The 20,342-nt window shown below is 37.3% G+C and overlaps 1 protein-coding gene across 1 annotated transcript in view; it reads left to right on the plus strand.

Annotated features, from left to right (window-relative positions):
* Window positions 1–20,342, plus strand: part of GNB4 (guanine nucleotide binding protein (G protein), beta polypeptide 4) — a 28,489-nt gene that overhangs the window by 4,558 nt on the left and 3,589 nt on the right. The window contains exons 2-8 of the mRNA XM_008568110.1: window positions 1,238–1,276; window positions 2,111–2,217; window positions 4,480–4,543; window positions 5,993–6,155; window positions 7,148–7,214; window positions 7,329–7,530; window positions 18,854–19,070. Of these exons, the coding sequence (XP_008566332.1) occupies window positions 1,238–1,276; window positions 2,111–2,217; window positions 4,480–4,543; window positions 5,993–6,155; window positions 7,148–7,214; window positions 7,329–7,530; window positions 18,854–19,070 (859 nt within the window). The remainder of the gene's footprint in view (window positions 1–1,237; window positions 1,277–2,110; window positions 2,218–4,479; window positions 4,544–5,992; window positions 6,156–7,147; window positions 7,215–7,328; window positions 7,531–18,853; window positions 19,071–20,342) is intronic.

Consider the following 20,342-nt stretch of genomic DNA (forward strand, 5'->3'; position numbering starts at 1 on the left):
CTATCAAGAAAATGAAAGCAAAAGGATGGGAGAAAATATTTGCAAATCACACATCTGATAAGTATCTAATATCTGGAATATATAAAGAACTCCTACAACTGAAAAATAAAAAGGCAAACAACCCAATTTAAATATTGGCAAAGGCTTTGAATAGACATTCCTCTGAAGAATATATATATATATATATATATATATATATGGCCAATAAATGCATGAAAAGATATTTAACATGATTAATCATTAGGGAAATACAAATCAAAACCACAATGAGATACCACTTCATGCCCACTAAGATGGCTATAATAAAAAAAGTGGAAAATAACAAGAGTCAGTGAAGATGCAAAGAAATCGGAACCCTCATACATTTACTGATGGGAATGTAAAATGGTACATCTGCTGTGAAAAACAATTTGGCATCTCCTCAAAAAGTTAGACACAGAGTTGCGTATCACCCACCAAAAGAGAACTGAAAACAAAGATGCACACCAAAACTTATACATGAATGTTCAGAATGTAAAATGGTACATCTGCTGTGAAAAACAATTTGGCATCTCCTCAAAAAGTTAGACACAGAGTTGCATATCACCCACCAAAAGAGAACTGAAAACAAAGATGCACACCAAAACTTATACATGAATGTTCATAGCATCCTTATTCATAATAGCCAAAAAGTGAAAATAATCCAGATGTCCATCAGTTTTGATTAATGTATAAACAAAATGTGGTATATCCATAGAATGGAATATTATTTAGCCATAAAAAGAAATTAAGTACCGATATGTACTACAACATGGATGAACCTTAAAAACATGCACAGTGAAAGAAGCCAGACACAGAACACCACATATTGCATGGTTCCATTTATATGAAATGTTTGGAATTGGCAAATCCATACAGAAAGAAAGTAAATTAGTGATTGGGGGGGATATGGAGAAAAAGGAATTGGGAGGTATGGGGTTTCTTTTTAGGGGAGGTGAAAATGTTCTCAAATTAATGGTGATGGTTGCACAACATTGTGAATATGTTTAAAAAATAACTAAATTATATACCTTAAAATGGTTAATTTTATGTTAGGTGAATTTTATCTTGATAAGAAAATTTTTAAAATAAAGACTGTGGTACAATAAAGTATATTTGCAATAATGCATTTTCTGTGTTTTCAATAAAAAACATTATTTTAATCATATCTAGGGGTTTCCACATCTAAATGTATTGTAATCCTCTTTCTTTGCTTCAGGATGCTAGGAAAGCATGTAATGATGCAACGCTTGTTCAGGTAAGGTTTTCTTTCCCCTCAATTCATTTTTGTAATTCACATAGAGCAACCTGATACTGATGCAAATGACATTACGATTCTTTCTATCAGTACTTAATTAGAAAAAATAAATTTAGATCTCTATACAAAAACACTTTGTAATTTGTCAAGTGCTCTACAGTACAAATGCTTTTAAAAACATACTGTTAAGACAGTCTGTGGAAAATAAATGGTACAAAAATAGGTAGGCTCTTTTAGTGTATGCTTCTTGTTAAGTAGTTTCTGATTCTTTTTGGGATACCCCGATTATCCTTTTTTTTTTTTTCCTCCTTATAGAAATCTTAGGAAGGTTTTATTAACTTAATTAATATTTATTATTTTTATTAAGGAAATATTTTATGTGTTGTACCAATGTAAAACTTTAAAATTTTATAAAATTTTCTTTTACACAATTAAAATTATAAATATTTTGATCATCAAATACTAGATTTTTATTTGTGGCCTTGTTTTTTCTTTTTTTTTGCTAAAGTTTAGAAGTATGTCAGTTCTTTTTAGTTAATAGTATGCAAAAGATATTTTAACCTATAATAATACATAGGTAAATTATTTTAAACTAATCATAGTTTTTCATGAACAAACATAGATGAGAAACATAGATCGGATTATTTTAAACTAATCATGGTTTTTCATGAAAAACATATTGATCTCATAAAGACTCTGTGGAACTATTTATATTAAGTGACCTCAATTGCTATAAATTTATTTTATGTCTGACTTTTTTGCCTGCTAATTATTTTCAATTTCTTATCTCCTGAATTATGTCTAAGGTAAAGAATAACATTTTTATCACTAAAGGTCACATCGAATATGGACTCTGTGGGTCGAATACAAATGCGAACAAGACGTACATTGAGGGGTCACCTAGCTAAAATCTATGCCATGCATTGGGGATATGATTCAAGGTTTGTACCTGTCAATTTCAAACTGTCAGCAGAATTATTTTCATTAAGAATCATTATTTGCATTTTCTTTGTTTAAAAATAAACTATATTTGTGAAGCATTTGCAGAAAATGCATCCAATATGAGCACTTTGCTTTCACTAAGAATGTTCATTGACACTTTAAAAGTTTAAAAATCTTTAACATGGAAAATAAATTTACCTCTCAAAAATAATTTTATCATATGATCCAGGAAATCTATTTAGAAGAGGGTTTCTTCGCATTGGGTATTATACTTTGTTTTTAATATGCCAAAAGCAGTTTTATTATATATTAACCTTGAAATTTCAGTTAATAGGCACATATTTATATATTAATATATATAACAAAACAGTTAATATAACAAATATTGTTATAAATAAATATAAACATTTCAGTTAATAGGCAAATATTAACTTCTGTGTACAAATTACTGCATATTGCTGTAATTACTTATTGCCTAAATTTGCAAAGGATGGAATTACAGGAAACAAGGATATTTTCATTGACTGCAGCCCCAACATGTGAATGAATGCATGTACTTGGAGTAGGGACATCCATGAGCGCACATGCGCACACACAGCTGCCACCTGGCTTGTGGTTGGTTTAGTCATCACGATTCATTATGTTTATAGGGTTACAGTGCAGCCTGTGCTTTTTCCAGAGTGTCTGGCGATAGCAGATTTGCCTGCTGCCACAGTGGTTGACTTGTTTATTTAATTTGGTTAATCTTATTGGAAAAGGTCCAAACCAAGAAATTATTTTTTAATACAAGGTGCATGTTTATTTTCTTGTTCCAGGAGGAGACACTAAAATTGTCAAGTAGAGGAAACCTCACTTACTTGCTGTTCTCTGATGGAAATGGGATGCTTGAGTACCATAATGTAGAACATATGCCTCTTAGGAGGGGATAAATAAAATTATCTGATTGGCAAATGACAAAGCTGGGGCAAATGTTTTATTACTTTTTTCCAAGAAGTTTAAGATAAAAATAATTTGATGATATAGCAAATTTTTAACTCAAAATACAGTCACTTGAAACAATGTTAGTGGTTCTTGCTTTTGTTAAAAATTTTCTCAAGACTATTAATCTTCATAGAAAAACAAAAGTATTAACCAAAGACCTATCTCACATTATCTTTCTATTCATTCTGTTTATCAGCTCGTTACTTAACATTCTTCTCAACTCATATGCTGGTGGTGCCAATTGATTTTTTAAAAATTTTCTTTAGGTTCCATCCCATACCCCACTATCAGATCTTACCTTTTTTAAAACTTATAATGATTGCTACACAATAACCTATATGTTATTTACCTGTAGGGAAGGGATCTGGGTAGGGGGGCTTTTTCATTGTATGTCCTTTTGTACCTTTTTATTTTATACCGTGGTGAAAAATAAAAGTTTAAAACAAAAAATTCAGTGACTAGTAAGTACTTAGTCAAGAGTTCATACTCCTTAGCCTAGCAAACCAAGCTTTCTGCAGTTTAAGTCCAGTCTGCTTTTCTCAACTTGTTTTTCCTATTTCTCACAAACTCTATATAACTGGAAGATCCACAATTTTGAAACACCCTCTATATGTTTCCACCTTTTGTCATTGATCATTCTTGAATACAGACTTTTCTCTATCGTTAGCTCTCAAAATTTCATTTTTCAAGACACATTCGATTAACTCAACTAGCAGTTGCTCATTCCTCCCCCCCCATTATATTTATATTATACCAATCTTCTGACAGTTTTTACTTGATTTATTGTAATATGCATAAATGTCTTATCTCCACCAGATGGTAGAGGCATCAAGAGCAGGAGGCATATCCTGCATGGTACCTGTAACACTGCCTTGCATTCACAGGCTCTCAAGCGGTGTTTTTAGACTGAGTGTAATATGATTGTTAAGCTTATATGTACTCTATTGTCATTAGATTTAAGCAAGTCAGTAAATACTAAATCAGTCAGTTAATGTTTTCCAAAATCTTGAATAATAACTAAAATGTTATCATGAAAAAGTTGAATCATAGCCAGAGACAATTTTTGTCAATTGCTAAATTCTATTTTATGATTTATGTTCAAAGTTTTTGCATGCGGCATACATTTTTTGAAAGTTGGAAGAACATTTTTTGGTATCAAGTTTTTAATTAGAAAATTGTATTTTTCCTTTCGGAGCTATTCTACATTAATGCAATGTGTAACTAACTTGAACTACTTTTTTCCTCCAAAGATCAAATTACTGTTGTGTTTGTTCCTTTAGGCTACTGGTCAGTGCTTCCCAAGATGGAAAATTAATTATTTGGGATAGCTATACCACAAATAAGGTAGAATTTCTTAATCATTCTTTTAAATAATATTTTATTTGGTTTGCTGTCCACCAATTCTTTATTTTATTACTTCAAACTTTAATTGCCTTCTGAGATGAATTTATTCTATTTATTTTAACCTAGATCTATTTAGGCTTAGTGTTTTCTTTTAATATTTAGTTCTTTTTTATTTCCAAGGAGAACTACAGAAATATTGTTCAGTTTGTTTTACCTGAGTCTCATATTTCACACTTGAATATTAGAAAAGTATCATTTTTACATATAAAAGAAAATTTTAAAAAATTCCCATTTCCTAAAATGACAGTGACCTAAAATTTTTATTTCTAGTTGTGGGTAAGCTAGATGGCTAGAGTCAAGCTTTCGTTTGGTCCACACCAGGCACTGATTTGTGTTTCTGGACTGCTTGAAAGATACACTAGATCAGAGGCAAATTACAACTTGTTTAATCTCTCGGTAGGGAAAGTCTGTGTATTCTCTTAATACATCTACTGGAAGGAATCCCTGATTTAAAGTGTTGAGTGATTGTGAAAGAGCTTTGGGAATACATTCACAAGTCGAATACCTTTATATTCTGTTTACACATATCAGTATTTTTATTAAACATTTGAAAATAGTATTTTCTGAAATAAATAATAACTTCAGCCTGATTGAGATTTAAAACTAGCTAAGACAATTATGTAATATAAGTTTTTCTATATTAAACATGTATCTTTCAACTATATTTCCTAAAATAAAAAAAATTATATTTTAAATATACCATTTTAAGTTAAGAAGAGCACAGTAGTAATCATGTGTTGATTCCCTGTATGGGCCATTTAGCCTTGGTATTCCCATACACCTTAAATTTTTCCATCTGACCTGAAGTGATTGGTGTTGGGGTAACAAGGCACTAGACGGTGATGTGATTAGATCAGTACAAAACTATCACCATTGTTTGAATGAGATCCCAGAATATGTGCCTGTTAATAGGAGGATGGTAGTGTCATCTCTTCATGGAAGAACCATTAATCCACTCTGATAATTCCTAATTACCTACCTTTTTATTGTTAAGTGTTATGTTGGAGGAAACTCCTCTTTTGAGCACTACTGCAAAAACAAAGAATTTATTAAAATCTTTAACATGTTACACTTAATTTTTCAATTGGCTATATTAGCAATAAAACATCTTTATTTCCTTGCTTCTATTAAAAGACATTTCTAAAAAGAGCAATTCTTAACTCTGAATGATTTGATAATACAGAAAAAATAATAGCCATTTTTATGTGCGTTAGTATTTTATTTTTCATTGTTCACCTTCTCAAGCCATGTCATTATTTTATTTTGCTTATTTTTCTTAAATGTATTTAATTTTTAGTAATATTTATTTCATTATAAGGTTTAAAAAATGAATGACTATTTTTTAATGATTGCTTAGTAATAGTTTTTGTGTTTGTATTTGTTCTGCAGATGCATGCTATTCCCTTGAGGTCCTCCTGGGTGATGACCTGTGCTTATGCTCCCTCTGGTAATTACGTTGCTTGTGGAGGCTTGGACAACATCTGCTCTATATATAACTTAAAAACCAGAGAGGGAAACGTGAGAGTGAGCCGAGAGTTGCCAGGTCACACAGGTGAGCTTCACTAAATATTATTCTTTTCTACTGAACCTGACTCCTTCCATAGAATGTGCTGATCAAAGACAATGAGTGACAGATTGTGCTCAGCTGGCTAAAGGATGAGTATTAATTGAGTGAGAGGAGAAATTGCTATGAATCAGGAGAACGTTAACTTTTTGTAATTATACAGTGATGACCATAATTTTATTTTTCTTTAAAAAATAGCTGTATTGTTTTTGTTAAAATGATAAATTTACTGCAAAATTTCAAGCAATAATGAAAAATATAAGAAGAAAGCAAATATACTTCTCTGGCTTTTTTGCTACCATATAAAGGGATTGTGGTGTCTGTACTCAATCATATCATTAAAAATATGCATTAAGATACATTAACAAAGTATTTTTTTACTAGGACAGTGTGTTGTTTTATTTGCTGTGTGCATGCCTAGTTCAATAGTGTAGAATTTGGTTAGCAGTGTTAATTAGGAATTTATTACCTCATATGGTTTCTACCCATCTGAATTTTTGGCAGTACTGTTTGACCATGCTTTAACAAATCTTAGAATGGTGTTTTCCTGTTGTTTCCATATTTTGGAACACTAATGAATGCTAAGCATTTAAATGCTGTATCTTTCACTGATGTTCTTCTAAGTTCTTACAATATTTTTAAAGTATTTTCTCCAAGGTTATATGCCATAGATTACAGTTACTTGTGTAAAGGAATATCTCTTCCCTACATAATTGTCTTAGGTGGCAGGAGCCATGTCTTACTCAACTTTGTAACTTTCAGAGTGGCCAGCACAATGTCATTGACACACCTAAGGAAGGTTTGTTGATAAAATTTAGGTACAGATAGAGTTTGAAGAAACTAGAGCAGAACTGTAGATTATATTGATAAATACTTGTTGCCCAGGTATTATATTTTTAAAAATAAATGTTACTATTTCGTATGGTAATTGATTTATTCGATCCATGATAACCTAAAATTTGCTACTGTCTGTGCTGTAGGCTACTTGTCCTGCTGTCGTTTTTTAGATGACAGCCAAATTGTTACAAGTTCAGGAGATACAACTTGGTAAGTTTATTCCAGAAGAACACTGTTTTGGGGATCAAGGGTAGTAGTAGGAACTAACTTAAGAAGAGATAGTAATCATTTTAAGTATTTTTATTTATTTATTTTTAATTATAGTGCTTTATGGGACATTGAAACTGCCCAGCAAACCACTACATTCACTGGGCATTCTGGAGATGTGATGAGTCTTTCTCTGAGTCCTGACATGAGGACTTTTGTTTCTGGAGCTTGTGATGCCTCTTCCAAATTATGGGATATTCGAGATGGAATGTGTAGACAGTCTTTCACAGGACATCTCTCAGATATTAATGCTGTCAGTGTAAGTATCATTTCAAAGACAATTTATTATGCATTTAAAGTGTTGAACTCTGTGGCATGATTTTAACAACAAATTGCCTTTGAGGATTCTTTTTTTTTTTTTCCCTTTTTGTCTTTTTCCGTGTCTGGCAACGGATCGCAACCCTCAGTGTCGCCTGAGGATTCTTATAAATAATATGCTCTTACAACATTGAATCACCAAGTAATAAGGGTTTGATTTTTTAAAAAAGAAAGTTTTAATTCATAGGCCTAAATCTTTATTTTCAGGTGAACAATATGTTTTATTTCCAAACTTAGACAGGTTGATTATCTTGACCAAACAGGCAGATCTTAAATGTCCATAACAGTGTGTTCAGATGAGAAAAAAGTCCTATTTCTTTGAGGCCAAAGGGAACAACCCAAAGAGAACAATAAGGAAAAAGAAGGGAGCTGTTTAGTTTAGAATATAGCTTTCGAAGTCAAAATCTTAGTTCTGCCATTAACCAGTTGTGTGAGACTAGTCAAGCTACTTAATCTTTGTCAGCCTCAGATTCATCAGTTTGTTGTTTTTTTTTTTTCCTTTTTTTTTTTGTCTTTTTTCGTGTCCGGCAACGGTATCGCAACCCTTGGCGTCACGCCCGCACCTCGCTCAGCCAGTGAGCGGGAACCGGTCTGCACGTGGGATCTGAACCCTCGGCGGGAGCGCCGCCGCGCTTCCCAAGCGGCGCACTGCAGCAGTGCACCACCGGGCCGGCCCTGATTCATCAGTTTTTGAAATAGGGATAATCCACGTACATCAAGGAATGGTTTAGAGACTAAATGAAAGTATGTTTTAGATGCTCAGTAAATGCTATAAATTATGTACAAGCTACTTCATATTAAACAGATTACCACAATAGATAAAGCCAGATAAAACATACCCGGTATATAAGAGGATGAATTAATCATGTGTGTTTGTAAATTAGGACAAAGCAAAAATGACATTTGGAATGACAAAATGGTTATCAAATGGTCAGAATTGAGGGGGAGGGGTGTTCAGAGAAGATGGGATACTGCTTGAGTTAGGTAAATGGCCTTATGTAGATCTGATACCAAAATGTATAGATGTGACTAAAATTTCCATAAGTACCATAATTGCCAGTGATTAGATGTATAAAACATATTCTAATTTTACAAGAAGATTTTTTTGGGTGAAAGATTGGTAAGTTTTTCTTTGAAGGTCATTTTTATATGACTTTGTAAAGAGCATCAGAGAAAGTAAATGCTTTGCTAACCACAACACACCCCACCCTTTCTCCTTAGGCCAACCTGCTTAGAACTATAGAGTTTTCATGTAGCCTGACCCAACCCTCTCCATCTCTCACCCCATCACTTCTGTCAGGTTGAGGATGTTCTCTGATTTTCTTAATTTGCTAAGTTTTTGTCAGGAGTGAGTATTGAATTTTATCAAGTGCTTTTTCTCCATCTATAGAGATGATCAGGTGGTTTTTCTCTTCTGGTCTGTTAAAATGGCAAATTTACATTCTTTGGGTTTTTTTTTGTGTTGGGAAAATAGAATAGTTTGGTCAGGCTCCCTCACCTTGGGGCAGGTTGGGGGTGGTGTGACACATTCTTGGTAAGCAAATTGTGTGTGTTTGGGTGGAGTTAGTGTGCATGCGAGGCGCCGTGGCTTGGCTGGTGTCTGCCTCGGCATCCACATGGTGCACGGCCTTGCTCTCTGACCTACGGCTTCCAAGGACCTGTTTGCCAGTTACCTAGCTCCAACTGCATGGGAAGGGTCTGGTGACCCAGCCTGGCATGTGAGGGGTCTGGGGACCCAGCCTGGCATGTGAAGGGTTTGTGACCCAGTCTGGACAATGGGCTTGAGGGCTCTGTGAACTCCAGACCCATCCCTCGCTCGGCAGTTGGTCTAGACAGCAGGATTATGGGCAGGTAAAAGAGCACCACAATTGGCGTAGTCTGCAACAGGATTCTGAACAGGTACAGGAGCCGAAAGCCCTTAGAAGAAGGAGGAAATGTGGCTACTTGTGAATATGCTCTGCCCTATGGCCACCTTCCTTTTGACCGGGATCTGGTTGCTACACACTGTACTGCAAGGCAGCATAGACCTGGCACTACAATGGAAAACCCCTTGGGAGGGGGAGGATATGTGGCTATCCTGAGCATGTGGTGCCTGGTGGCCACTTTTCTGCTGACTGGAGCCAGGGTGCTGCTCACTACGCTGCAAACCGATCAAGATTTGTGGCAGAAAGCAGAGTTGTTGGAAGCACAGGTAAATGTCCTGGAGGATGACGTGCAGTGACTGGTCACTCCTGCCTCTCACATCAGGGAAGACGACTAACCCAGTGGTGAGTTGGGGAAACCGTGTGTCTCCAGGTATGATGTGTTGTGCACAAGAAATTGAGACAGTAAAGAGCAGAAACAGGGAGAGCCCCTGGCTGCTGCAGCTATGGGACCTAGGGGTGGATTGTGTAACGTGCTCTAGAGATGATATAGTAAATGTGCGTTACATTTGTCTGAAGGCAAAAGGCTCGGAGGATGCCACTTAAACCTGATGGCTGGACAGGTGCCATATAAACCCGAGGAAAGAGTGCCACATGCAGATGGGCAGATGACCCAAGGACGAGGGCCCCTGAAGAATTTCAAGAATGTTTTTATCTGGTGAAAAGGTGGAAAAGTTGGTCTCTGTTACTACACACCTGTCTCAGTGGCAGCAGTTACAGGAGAGCCACAGATAGGCACAGGAGCAGGGCAGCCACTCCTTGATGGACTGGGCGAATGCAGCTGTTTGAACTGTGTGGGTGAATGCTGCTGAACTGCCTGAGACCGAGTGACTAGCCGGTGTAAGCCGAGGGAATTCAAGTAATTCAGAAGCTGAGGATGGGGCAGCTAGATGCTAATAACCGGGACAATGGGTGGGAAAAATGCCCTAAAGGCATTTGAGAAGTCTGGAAGGGTGCTCCACCCATCACAGGCCCTGAGGCATAGAAGGACTGAGTTGTCCAGAGGACAGACCTGGGGCACTACTGCCCTTGGCAAACTGCTCCCTGCATCCCAGCCTCTCTGGCTGGAGCAATCCTGCCTCAGCACCTCCGAAGAGCAAAAGCCAAAAACCTTGGTGGCGTTCACGTTGTGTTAAATTTGCAGGGCAGCAGTATGTGAGAGTAGTGGAGGTGTGGCAGCCTCCACCTAGATTTTGGAAGATGTATGGAAAAGCCTGAGGACTCAGGCGGAGACCTGCTACAGGGGTGGAGCTGCTGCAGAGGTCATCTGCGGAGCAATGTGGAGCAGAAAAGTGGGGTCAGAGCCCCCACAGGGAGCCCCCACTGAGGAAATGTTTAGTGGAGCCGGGATGGCGGGACTGTTACAGGAGTCCAGAACCACGGGGCTGCTGGCAGTGTGCAGCGCCAGCCTGCAGAAGCTGCAGGCACCAGGGCAGCTCAATGGGCTGCACTTGGCGGAGCTGTAGGAGCAAGGTGGTCCAACACTTTAGGGATCCAGGTGCCCCACTGTGCTTAATGTTTCCCCTGTTTGGGTTTTGGATTTGTTTGGGGACTGTTTTTCCTTTCTATTCCTACCTTCTGGAATGGGAATGTGTACCCAATGTCTGTCCCACTGTATCTTGGAAGTAGATAAACTTGTTTTTGACTCTTTACAGGTTCATGGCTGAAAGGAGTTTTGCCTTTAGTCTCAGATGAGACTTTGGACTTTGGACTTTTGAATTGGTGCTGCAACAAGCTAAAGACTTTTGGGACTGGGATGGAATGTGTAATATGTAAATGTAAGGGTTGTCTATTCTTGCTAAGGGAATGTCGTGGAAGATTCTGAGTGTGTAGATTGTACGGCGAGGGACCCTGAAGGGGTGGATTGTTGGGAAAATAGATAGTTTGGTCAGGCTCCCTCACCTCGGGGCAGGTTGGGGGTGGTGCAGCACATTCTTGGTAAGCAAATTGTGTGTGTGGGGTGGGGTTAGTGCGCAAGTGTGGTGCCGCAGCTTGGCTGGCATCTGCCTTAGATGTCTGCGCAGCGCATGGCCTTGCTCTTCGACCTATGGCTTCCAAGGACCTGTTTGCCAATTACCTAGCTCATAGACCTGTGTGTGAGGGATCTGGTGACCCAGCCTGGTGTGTGAGGGGTCTGGGGACCCAGCCTTGCATGTGAAGGGTTTGTGACCCAATCTGAACAATGGGCTTGAGGGGTTTGTGAGCTCCAGACCCAGCCCTAACTCGACAGTTGGTCCAGTTGGCAAGATTACAGGCAGGTAAAAGAGCTCTACAGGGGCCAAGACATTAGCACTGCTTTTATTAAAATTTTATTAAAATATAAGTAAATATAGAGGCTTCCTTTTGGAATCAAATGCCTCAAACAAAGATATTATAACTTTTTTTTTCTCAGATGGAATTATAACCAGTATTATTATATTTTCATTTTTAAATTATATTCATTGGAGGTTTCAATTTAGCAGTGAAATTTATTTTTTTTGTAGGTTTTATTTGGTTTTTTTAATTTTAATTTTTTTCATTGTGCATGTTTTATGGGATACAGTTTGCTTCAGTACACATATATATTGTATAATGGTCTAGTCAGAATAGTTAGGATATCTGTCACCTAAACATTTATCATTTCTTTCTGGTTGTAACGTTCAAGATCCTCTTTTCTGGCTATCTTGAAATATACAGTACAATATTATTAGCTGTTGTCGCACTAGGGCACCAGAATTTATTCTTCCTATCTAACTGTAGCTTTGTAACTTTGTGCTAGTCTACCAAGCTTTCCCTGGCCCCCTTCCTTAACAGTGAAATTTCTCACACTGTCAAGAAGGAACCAGAGTAGTTTCATTTGCAGCTGAGCTCCATATAAAACCTCACTGAATAGTTCACTGATTGAATTGCTGAAATATTCTTCTTGGCCCTATACTTGGGTGGCCTTCAGGTGTCTCTCGGCAGTAAAAATACTGTTAATAATTATAAAGTGTGATTATTAATTTCATTAACCCAGGGCCAAATTTAATCATTTCTATCATAGATAACCCTCCCTGCTTTATTGTTATAATCGACAAATAAGAATTATATGTATTTATAGTGTACAGTGTGATGTTATGATATGTGTATACATTGCGAAATGATTAAATCAAGCTAATTAACATATCCACCACTGATTTTCAATATTAACTTAAACTGGCATTTCTGGGACAAACACCATTTGGTTATAATGCATCATCCTTTTTATATATTAGTGGACTTGATTTGCTAAAGTTTTGTTGAGAAGTTTTACACCCATGTAAGGATATTGTTCTTTTTTTCATTTCTTGAAATGTTTTGTCTGGCTTTGGTATCAGATTAATGCTGGCCTCATAAGAGGAGTTAGGAAGTGTTCCCTTCTATTCAGTTTTCTGGAGGAGTTTGTGTGGCCAAAGAGGAGTTTATGGCCTCATAAGAGGAGTTAGGAAGTGTTCCCTTCTATTCAGTTTTCTGGAGGAGTTTGTGTATAATTTATATTATTTCTTCCTTAAATATTTGTTTGAATTTACTGTGAAGCTCTCTGTTCATTGAGTTTTCTTTGAGAAGTTTTTTTTTTTTCTTTTTCTTTTTTGTGACCAGTAAGGGGATCGCAACCCTTGGCTTGGTGTCGTCCGCACGGCGCTCAGCCAGTGAGCACACTGGCCATCCCTATATAGGATCCGAACTCCCGCAGTGGGAGCGCCGCTGCGCTCCCAGCGCTGCACTCTCCCGAGTGAGCCATGGGGTCAGCCCTTCTTTGAGAAGATTTTTAGCTACATGTTTAATGTCTTATTAGAGATAGAGCTATATAGGTTATCCATTTCATTTTGAGTGAGCTTTGGTAGTATGTGTGTCTTTCACGGAATTTAATCTATATCATCTACATTGTCAAATTTATTGGCTTAAAGTTATTTATAATGCTCCCTTATTCTTTTGATATCTGTAGGATTTGTAGGAAATCTCCCTCTCGTCATGATGTTGGTAATTTGTGTCTTAAAGTTTTTCCTGAGTAGTCTGGTGCCATGGGCCAAATTGTGCCCATCCAAAATGTATATGTTAGAGTCCTAAACCCCAGTACCTTATTTGAAAATAGGGTCATTGCAGATGTAACTAGTTAAAATGAGATCCTGGCTCAGTGCCTCTTTTCCTTCAGGCCTTTAGTAAACATTCACTTCTCAGCGAGACCTTCCCTGGACACTCTGTCTTAAGATTTTACCCACACGATACTTTCTTTACCTTCTCCCCGCTTTTTGTCCTTAGCTCTTATTATCTAACATACTTATTTTTATTTACTTTTAACGTTTATGTCTGTCTTCTTTACGAGAATGTAAATTTCATGAGGACAAAGATTTTGGTCTGTTTTGTTTACTATGCACAGTAGGTGCTCAATAAATATTTGTTGAATGAACAAATATTTAGGAAATTTCTAATAGAAAACTTTTAGAAAATAGAAAAATTCAAATACTCTTAAGAGCTGGTTCCCTAAATTTCTGGCAGGCTTACTTTAAAAAAGGATAAAAACAACATATGTACACAATTAAGAATTGAGGTTATATTACAGGTAAAAGAAGATTTTTTAAATTATAAGAAAATATACTATATAACTTATGGTAATGAATTCTAAATCACATTGAATTTTCAGTATTAACTCAGTAAGTGAAAACCCAAATAGCTTGATAATAATTGGAAAAAATTAATAAAAAAAACTTCCAAGACTAGATAGTTTCATTGGCAAGAAATTCAGATGTTGAAGGAAAAGAAAATTTCCTATTGAAACTGTTGAAACTGTTCAGGATACAGAAAAAGGCTAAAAGTTTCCCAGTTCATTTGATCAAACTAGCATCTCCTACCAAAACACAAAGGGTATCGCTTAGAACTAGTTAAAAATATCTCAGGAAAAATTATAGAAAATCGAGATCAACAATGTGTTAAAGTGAGAACACACCATCATCAAGTAAAATTAGTTCCAGGAGTTTAAGAACAATTGATTTAACATTAGGGTATCCATTAATATAATTTACCACAGTTTGTCGGTATTTCGGACACTAAAAAGGCATCTATCTGATAAAAAGCAAACACCCATTTCTTTACAAGAAAAAAGACAACTGTTGATAGACAAGGACTAGAAAATTCTTGTCTTTTAATGTAAAGAACAGTCAACATCACATACACACCAGTGTAGGACTGTTATCTCTTAAGTATTTTCCTTTGACTATATAGTAAACCCATTAGAGTACATTCCAAATATGTATTTCCCCCAGTTCTGAGGACCATCTCAAGCTCTCAGGCAGTGAAAACTAGTTCATTGTATTGTTGAGGTGAGCATATTATACTATATATATATCATCCAACCCGGGGGACTTTTTTTTTTTGGATGGCTTGCCGCCCAGGAATCAAACCCTGGACCTTGGTGTTATCAGCACCGTGCTCTAACCAAGTGAGCTAAGTGGTCAGCCCTAAACCAGGAAGCTTTCGAATGTGAAAGAAAGTGCTGTTAATAATTTTGCTAAGAGGACAGGCAGAAACGGGGACCATCCTGGCAAAGTGGGATGTCTGGTCATCCTGTCTCTCGAGTATTTGCATGCTGTACCCCACACACTCTAATCTAAAGGGGGCTCTTCTGAATTTGTTTGGCACTGTGTGTCCCCTGCTGCACTACAGCCTTCTCTGTTTTCTTCTGTGGTAGAGGAAGGTTTACTCCATACTTGCTGACAAAATGAGTGCAAATGGTAGCGATGGAGTTCCTGCAAAGAAACAAGAGTATCTTGTACAGGCCGGCTGCCAAAAAGAAAAATAAACAAAGAAGAAAAGAAACAAGAGTATCTTGCTGGTTGTTAAAATGGAAGGAAGTGGTCAAAAACACTAGAGTGTAGTAAATAAGTAGTAAGGGTTTGGTGAAGTCTTTTACTTTATGAAGGGCCTTCTGAACTTCACTGTAGCCAGGGTTGACTAATGATTGGATGTTTGGTAGGAGGATGAAAGAAATTATGGCTAGAAGTGTTACTGGACAATGGGGGTCCGTTCCTCAGCGAGTGCAAAACTGCCAAGACCAGGGTAGGAGGAAAAAGGCTTTATTACTTGCAAGGAAGGAGGATGCTGGGGATTGTTCCTAAAGCAGTGTCTCCCCGAACAAGGGAAAGGGGTCATCTTATATAGCCTAAGTTCCCACCTAACTTCCCGCCCAAGTTCTCATGGAGGCCCTCTCATGTAAGCGAAGGATATGAGCTTGTTCAGTCTGCATTGGTTGCCTGTGGGACATAGTTCACTAGCCCGTTCTGAAGCCAAATTTGCATTTGGGCCTGGGAAGGAATATGAGCTTTGGACAACAGCAGGACCTCAGAAAGGTGTCACACAGGCTAAACCTTGAGCCCTTGGCTAGTACAGGTTACAGTCCATAGGTGGTGAGTTCAGACTTCCTGCCATGGCTGAGTCATGACATAAAGCAGGGACAAGTAGATGTGGAGATCTTTGCTCCTCCTCGGGCAGAGATTCACCAAAGTTTCGTCTCTGGGACCTGTATTTCTATTTCAGGCAATATATTTTGAGAGCAGTCTAGTATTTCATTGTTTGGCTTCCTGTCACCTCCTGCAAGAACAGAAACTCTAAACAAAGGGTCATGACCAGTTCCCTTCCTGTTTTGGACCTTTTAGCAGCAATGAGTGCGTGGGCCTTCAGGAGACCCTGGACCGTGGGTTACAGAGGCTCCTCAAGCCTTCCGAGAATTTGAAAAGGAAAACCATATCCTTGTATTTGGTGTAGAGAAACCATCTCCACTGGGGTCAGGCTTTAATCATCCTAAAAGCATTAAAAGTAAAAATATTTGCATTTCCAGGAACCTGTTAACCTATTAATAATGTTTGCCTCCGCCATTACACTGGCTATGGGAATTCTTAACAGTACAGCACACTAGAGGCATTCTCATTGTATTAAGTAACAAGACAGTCACACTGCTATCACCACAATTTAACTTCTTCTGAAACTTCCAGCCAGTATAGTTAGATCCAAAACTGAAATAAGAAATGCTTTAGAAAGTAGAAAAAATATTAATTGTAGGTGATATGTTTAGCTATCCAGAAATCACAGGAAAAAAGTATTGTATGTTTTCTGAGTTATAGAAACTATTTTAAATCAATGGTTTTCCTATACCAATAATAACCATTTAGAAAATAGGAAGAAGGGGCCGGCCCGGTGGCGCACTGCTATAGTGCGCCGCTTGGGAAGCGCGGCGGCGCTCCCGCCGAGGGTTCGGATCCCACATACAGACCGGTTCCTGCTCACTGGCTGAGTGAGGCGCGGGAGCAACACCGAGGGCTGCGATCCCATTGCCGGTCCTGGTCCGGTACGGGGGCGACACTGAGGGTTGCGATCCGTTGCCGGACACGGAAAAAGACAAAAAAAAAAAAAAAAAGAAAATAGGAAGAAAATCCTATTTAGAATAGCAACAAGAATTATAAAATAGACAAGGAATAAATTTACCAAAACGTGCAGATCTTTATGAAGAAAATCCTAAAACTTTGCTAGTAAAAATTTTTATTTAATTACTAGAAGTACATTCCATGTTCCTAAGTAGGAAGACTACATATTGTGAACCATCCTTTTATCTTTCAAACTAATTTTAAGGTTTAATACAATTTTTTTTTTCCTTTTTGTCTTTTTTTTTTCGTGACCGGCAACGGGATCGCAACCCTCGGTGTTGCGCCCACACCGCGCTCAACCAGTGAGCGGACTGGTCTCTATATGGGATCCGAACCCTCGGTGGGAGCGCCACTGCGCTCTCAAGCACCGCACTCTACCGAGTGTGCCACCGGGCTGGCCCACAAATTTTAATCAAAACCCAGTATAATTTTTTTTTTTTTTTTTCTGACTGGTAAGGCGATTACAACCCTTGGCACGGTGTGGTCTGCACCACGCTCAGCCAGTGAGCGCACCGGCCATCCCTATATAGGATCTGAACCCACAGCCTCAGCGCTACCAGCGCCGCACTCTCCTGAGTGAGCCACGGGACTGGCCCCCAGTATAATTTTTTTTTGAGAGGTGTGAGGAGTGTGGAGAGATGAGGCTTGATCAAATGTCTATGAAATTCAAATGGAAAAAAAAGGATAGGCTGATTTGAAGCAGAAGAATAACTGTTTTGCCAGATTATAAAAATTTCCTGTAATGATAAAAAAATAGTGTGATACAGGAGTGCCAAAGGATAGACAGAAAACTCAAAAAACAAACACTATTATGTATATAAGAATTTAGTGAATGATAGATATGACAACAAAATCAGTAGAAAATGATTATTTAGTTAACAGCCGGGACAGCTCCTTTCCTGTTTTAGATTGTAACACTGAATGCTGTTTATCAAATCAGTTGCAGATGGAGAAAAATTAAGATGTGAAAAATGAAATGATTAAAGAAACTAGAATAGGCTGGCTGACTAGTCCAGTTGGTTTGAGCATGGTGTTTTAACACCAAGGTCAAGGGTTAGATCCCTATACTGGCCAGCTGCCCCTCCCCCCCCCAAAAAAGAAAGAAATTATAACAACATATAACTAGAAAAGGACTTTATTCATAAAAGCAATGAAAGAAGTCTCAAAGGGAATGATAAACTTGACTACATAAAAGTTAAAACTTGCTGTGTATTTTTTAAAAAGTAAACAATATTAGAAGACGAATTATAAACTATAAGATAATACTTGGAACAAATTTATATTTTTCATTTTATTCCTACAAATCAAGAAGTACTAACAATGAAAAATATGCAAAGGCCATGAACAATGAAATCATAGAAGTAGTACAGGTAGGTAGTCAATAAATATATGAAAAAAATGCGATTTTCTTTTTGTTAAAAATCAGCGTTATATAGTTCTAGTATCTGAGAAATGGTATTCACAAACCAGTCATGCGTAGTTTTCTTTATTATTCACTTATTCCCTAGTCTAATTGGAATGTCTTGTGTTCCTTTATAAAATCTTTTCTATTTATTTCTCATGATGGGATTTTGGAATATTTCCTTAAGAATATATTTATATACACACATTCTATAAATAGTAATACTTAAATGTTTTAATAAGACATATGGAGGACCAGAGCTAGTATTTATTGAATACTTGCTATGTGCTGAACAATGGGCTAGGTGTGTACTTTGCATATGTTATTTTATTCAGTCCTAACCAGCACTCTGAAACTGAAACTAAGGCCCAGCGTATTTAAGAATCTTTAGAGGCCACATCACTTACCTGGTACACAGCCAAGCTGGAATTTGACTCGAGATCTGTCTTACCTGAGTCTATTATTACACTGCCTCCTCTGATTTTTGTGTACATCTGTGGAATAAATGTCTCTTGCTTTTCTTTCCAGTTTTTCCCAAATGGATATGCCTTTGCCACTGGCTCTGATGATGCCACTTGCCGGCTCTTTGACCTTCGTGCAGACCAAGAGCTATTATTGTATTCACATGATAATATCATCTGTGGAATCACTTCTGTAGCCTTCTCAAAAAGTGGGCGCCTCCTGTTAGCTGGTTATGATGACTTTAATTGCAATGTATGGGACACACTAAAAGGAGATCGTGCAGGTTAGTAAATAAGTCCACATGAGGTTCCAAATTCCAGGAAGCATGAAGAGGTTCCCATCAGTAGTTTTCCAGGCCTCCATGGACATCCTGGAGATGTGGAAAATGGGAACCCGGTGGTTCTCATTCTTTTTTATTGTTATTACCCTTTGAGTGCATTTACTGTCCATAAACCATAATTATATTTCTGTTTTCTGGAGAATAATACTTAATTCTATAATATTTTTCTGGTTTGGTAAGTTTTGATATAAAGAAGCATAGTGAATATGACTCAGTGTGGTCTTTTACAAATCACAGTTTTCTTATAACTTGACAGGAAACATTGTAACTACTGTGGATTGTCTTCTGGAGCAGATCTTGTGTGAGACAGGACATAGACCCACTCATTGTCTTCTCTTAGCCCCATACTCTGAGTTCTCTCCTGTGGGTTCCAAAATATTAGAATACACATTAAGTCATACTGAGGACTGTCTTAATAACAAATTACACAGAGTGATTTTTAAGTTTTTTAAAAATCAAAATTATACTTATGGAATCAAATAGTTCTGTATGGCTTGTTACCAAAACACAGCAGTCCTCTGACCCCAGTTCATATTTTCTGCTCCCCAAAGTAGCTACTTTTAATTATTTATACCGATATCTTTAAATAACATGCCTGCATTGCTGTTATTTGATTATTATTATTATTTTTTTTAAGTTTTAGGCATTATCTATTCTTGACCTATTGTCATTGGGTGGTGAGGGATTAGCTTTAACATTTCTGCTCCCACCACAGCTATCCTTCCCATCTCCAACTTTTCCATACAGTCAGTTTTGTTTACAGTAACATCGTTTACATTGTGCAATGAGGTATGCTATGACTTCTTTTTGCTATGCAGCTTTGTAATATTCTCTAGAGTTATTTTTTTAGTTTATATTCTCAGTGAATCCTCATGCTTCCAGTTTTAATATGTCTTGGAGTGGGTCCATTTTCATCCATTGTGCTGGGTATTCAGTGGGCCTTTTTGATCTGGAAACTTATATCCTATCATACTGAGAAATTTGGGGGGCTTTTTTGCTTATATTTCTCCTCCATTATTATCATTCTGTCTTTCTAGAACTCCCGTCATGTTGATGTTGGACCTTCAGAACTGGTCTTTTGAATTTCAAAAATTATATTCTCGTCTGTTTTTCATCTCTGTGTTTTTTCTGCTTTATGTTCTTGGAGAAATCCTTACCCTGTTTTTCAACCTGTTTAGTTTTGGTTTTCATTTTTGCTACCATCTTTTTAATTTG

The sequence above is a fragment of the Galeopterus variegatus genome, unplaced genomic scaffold (assembly GCF_000696425.1).
Source record: "Galeopterus variegatus unplaced genomic scaffold, G_variegatus-3.0.2 Scaffold374, whole genome shotgun sequence".
Classification (NCBI taxonomy): domain Eukaryota; kingdom Metazoa; phylum Chordata; class Mammalia; order Dermoptera; family Cynocephalidae; genus Galeopterus; species Galeopterus variegatus.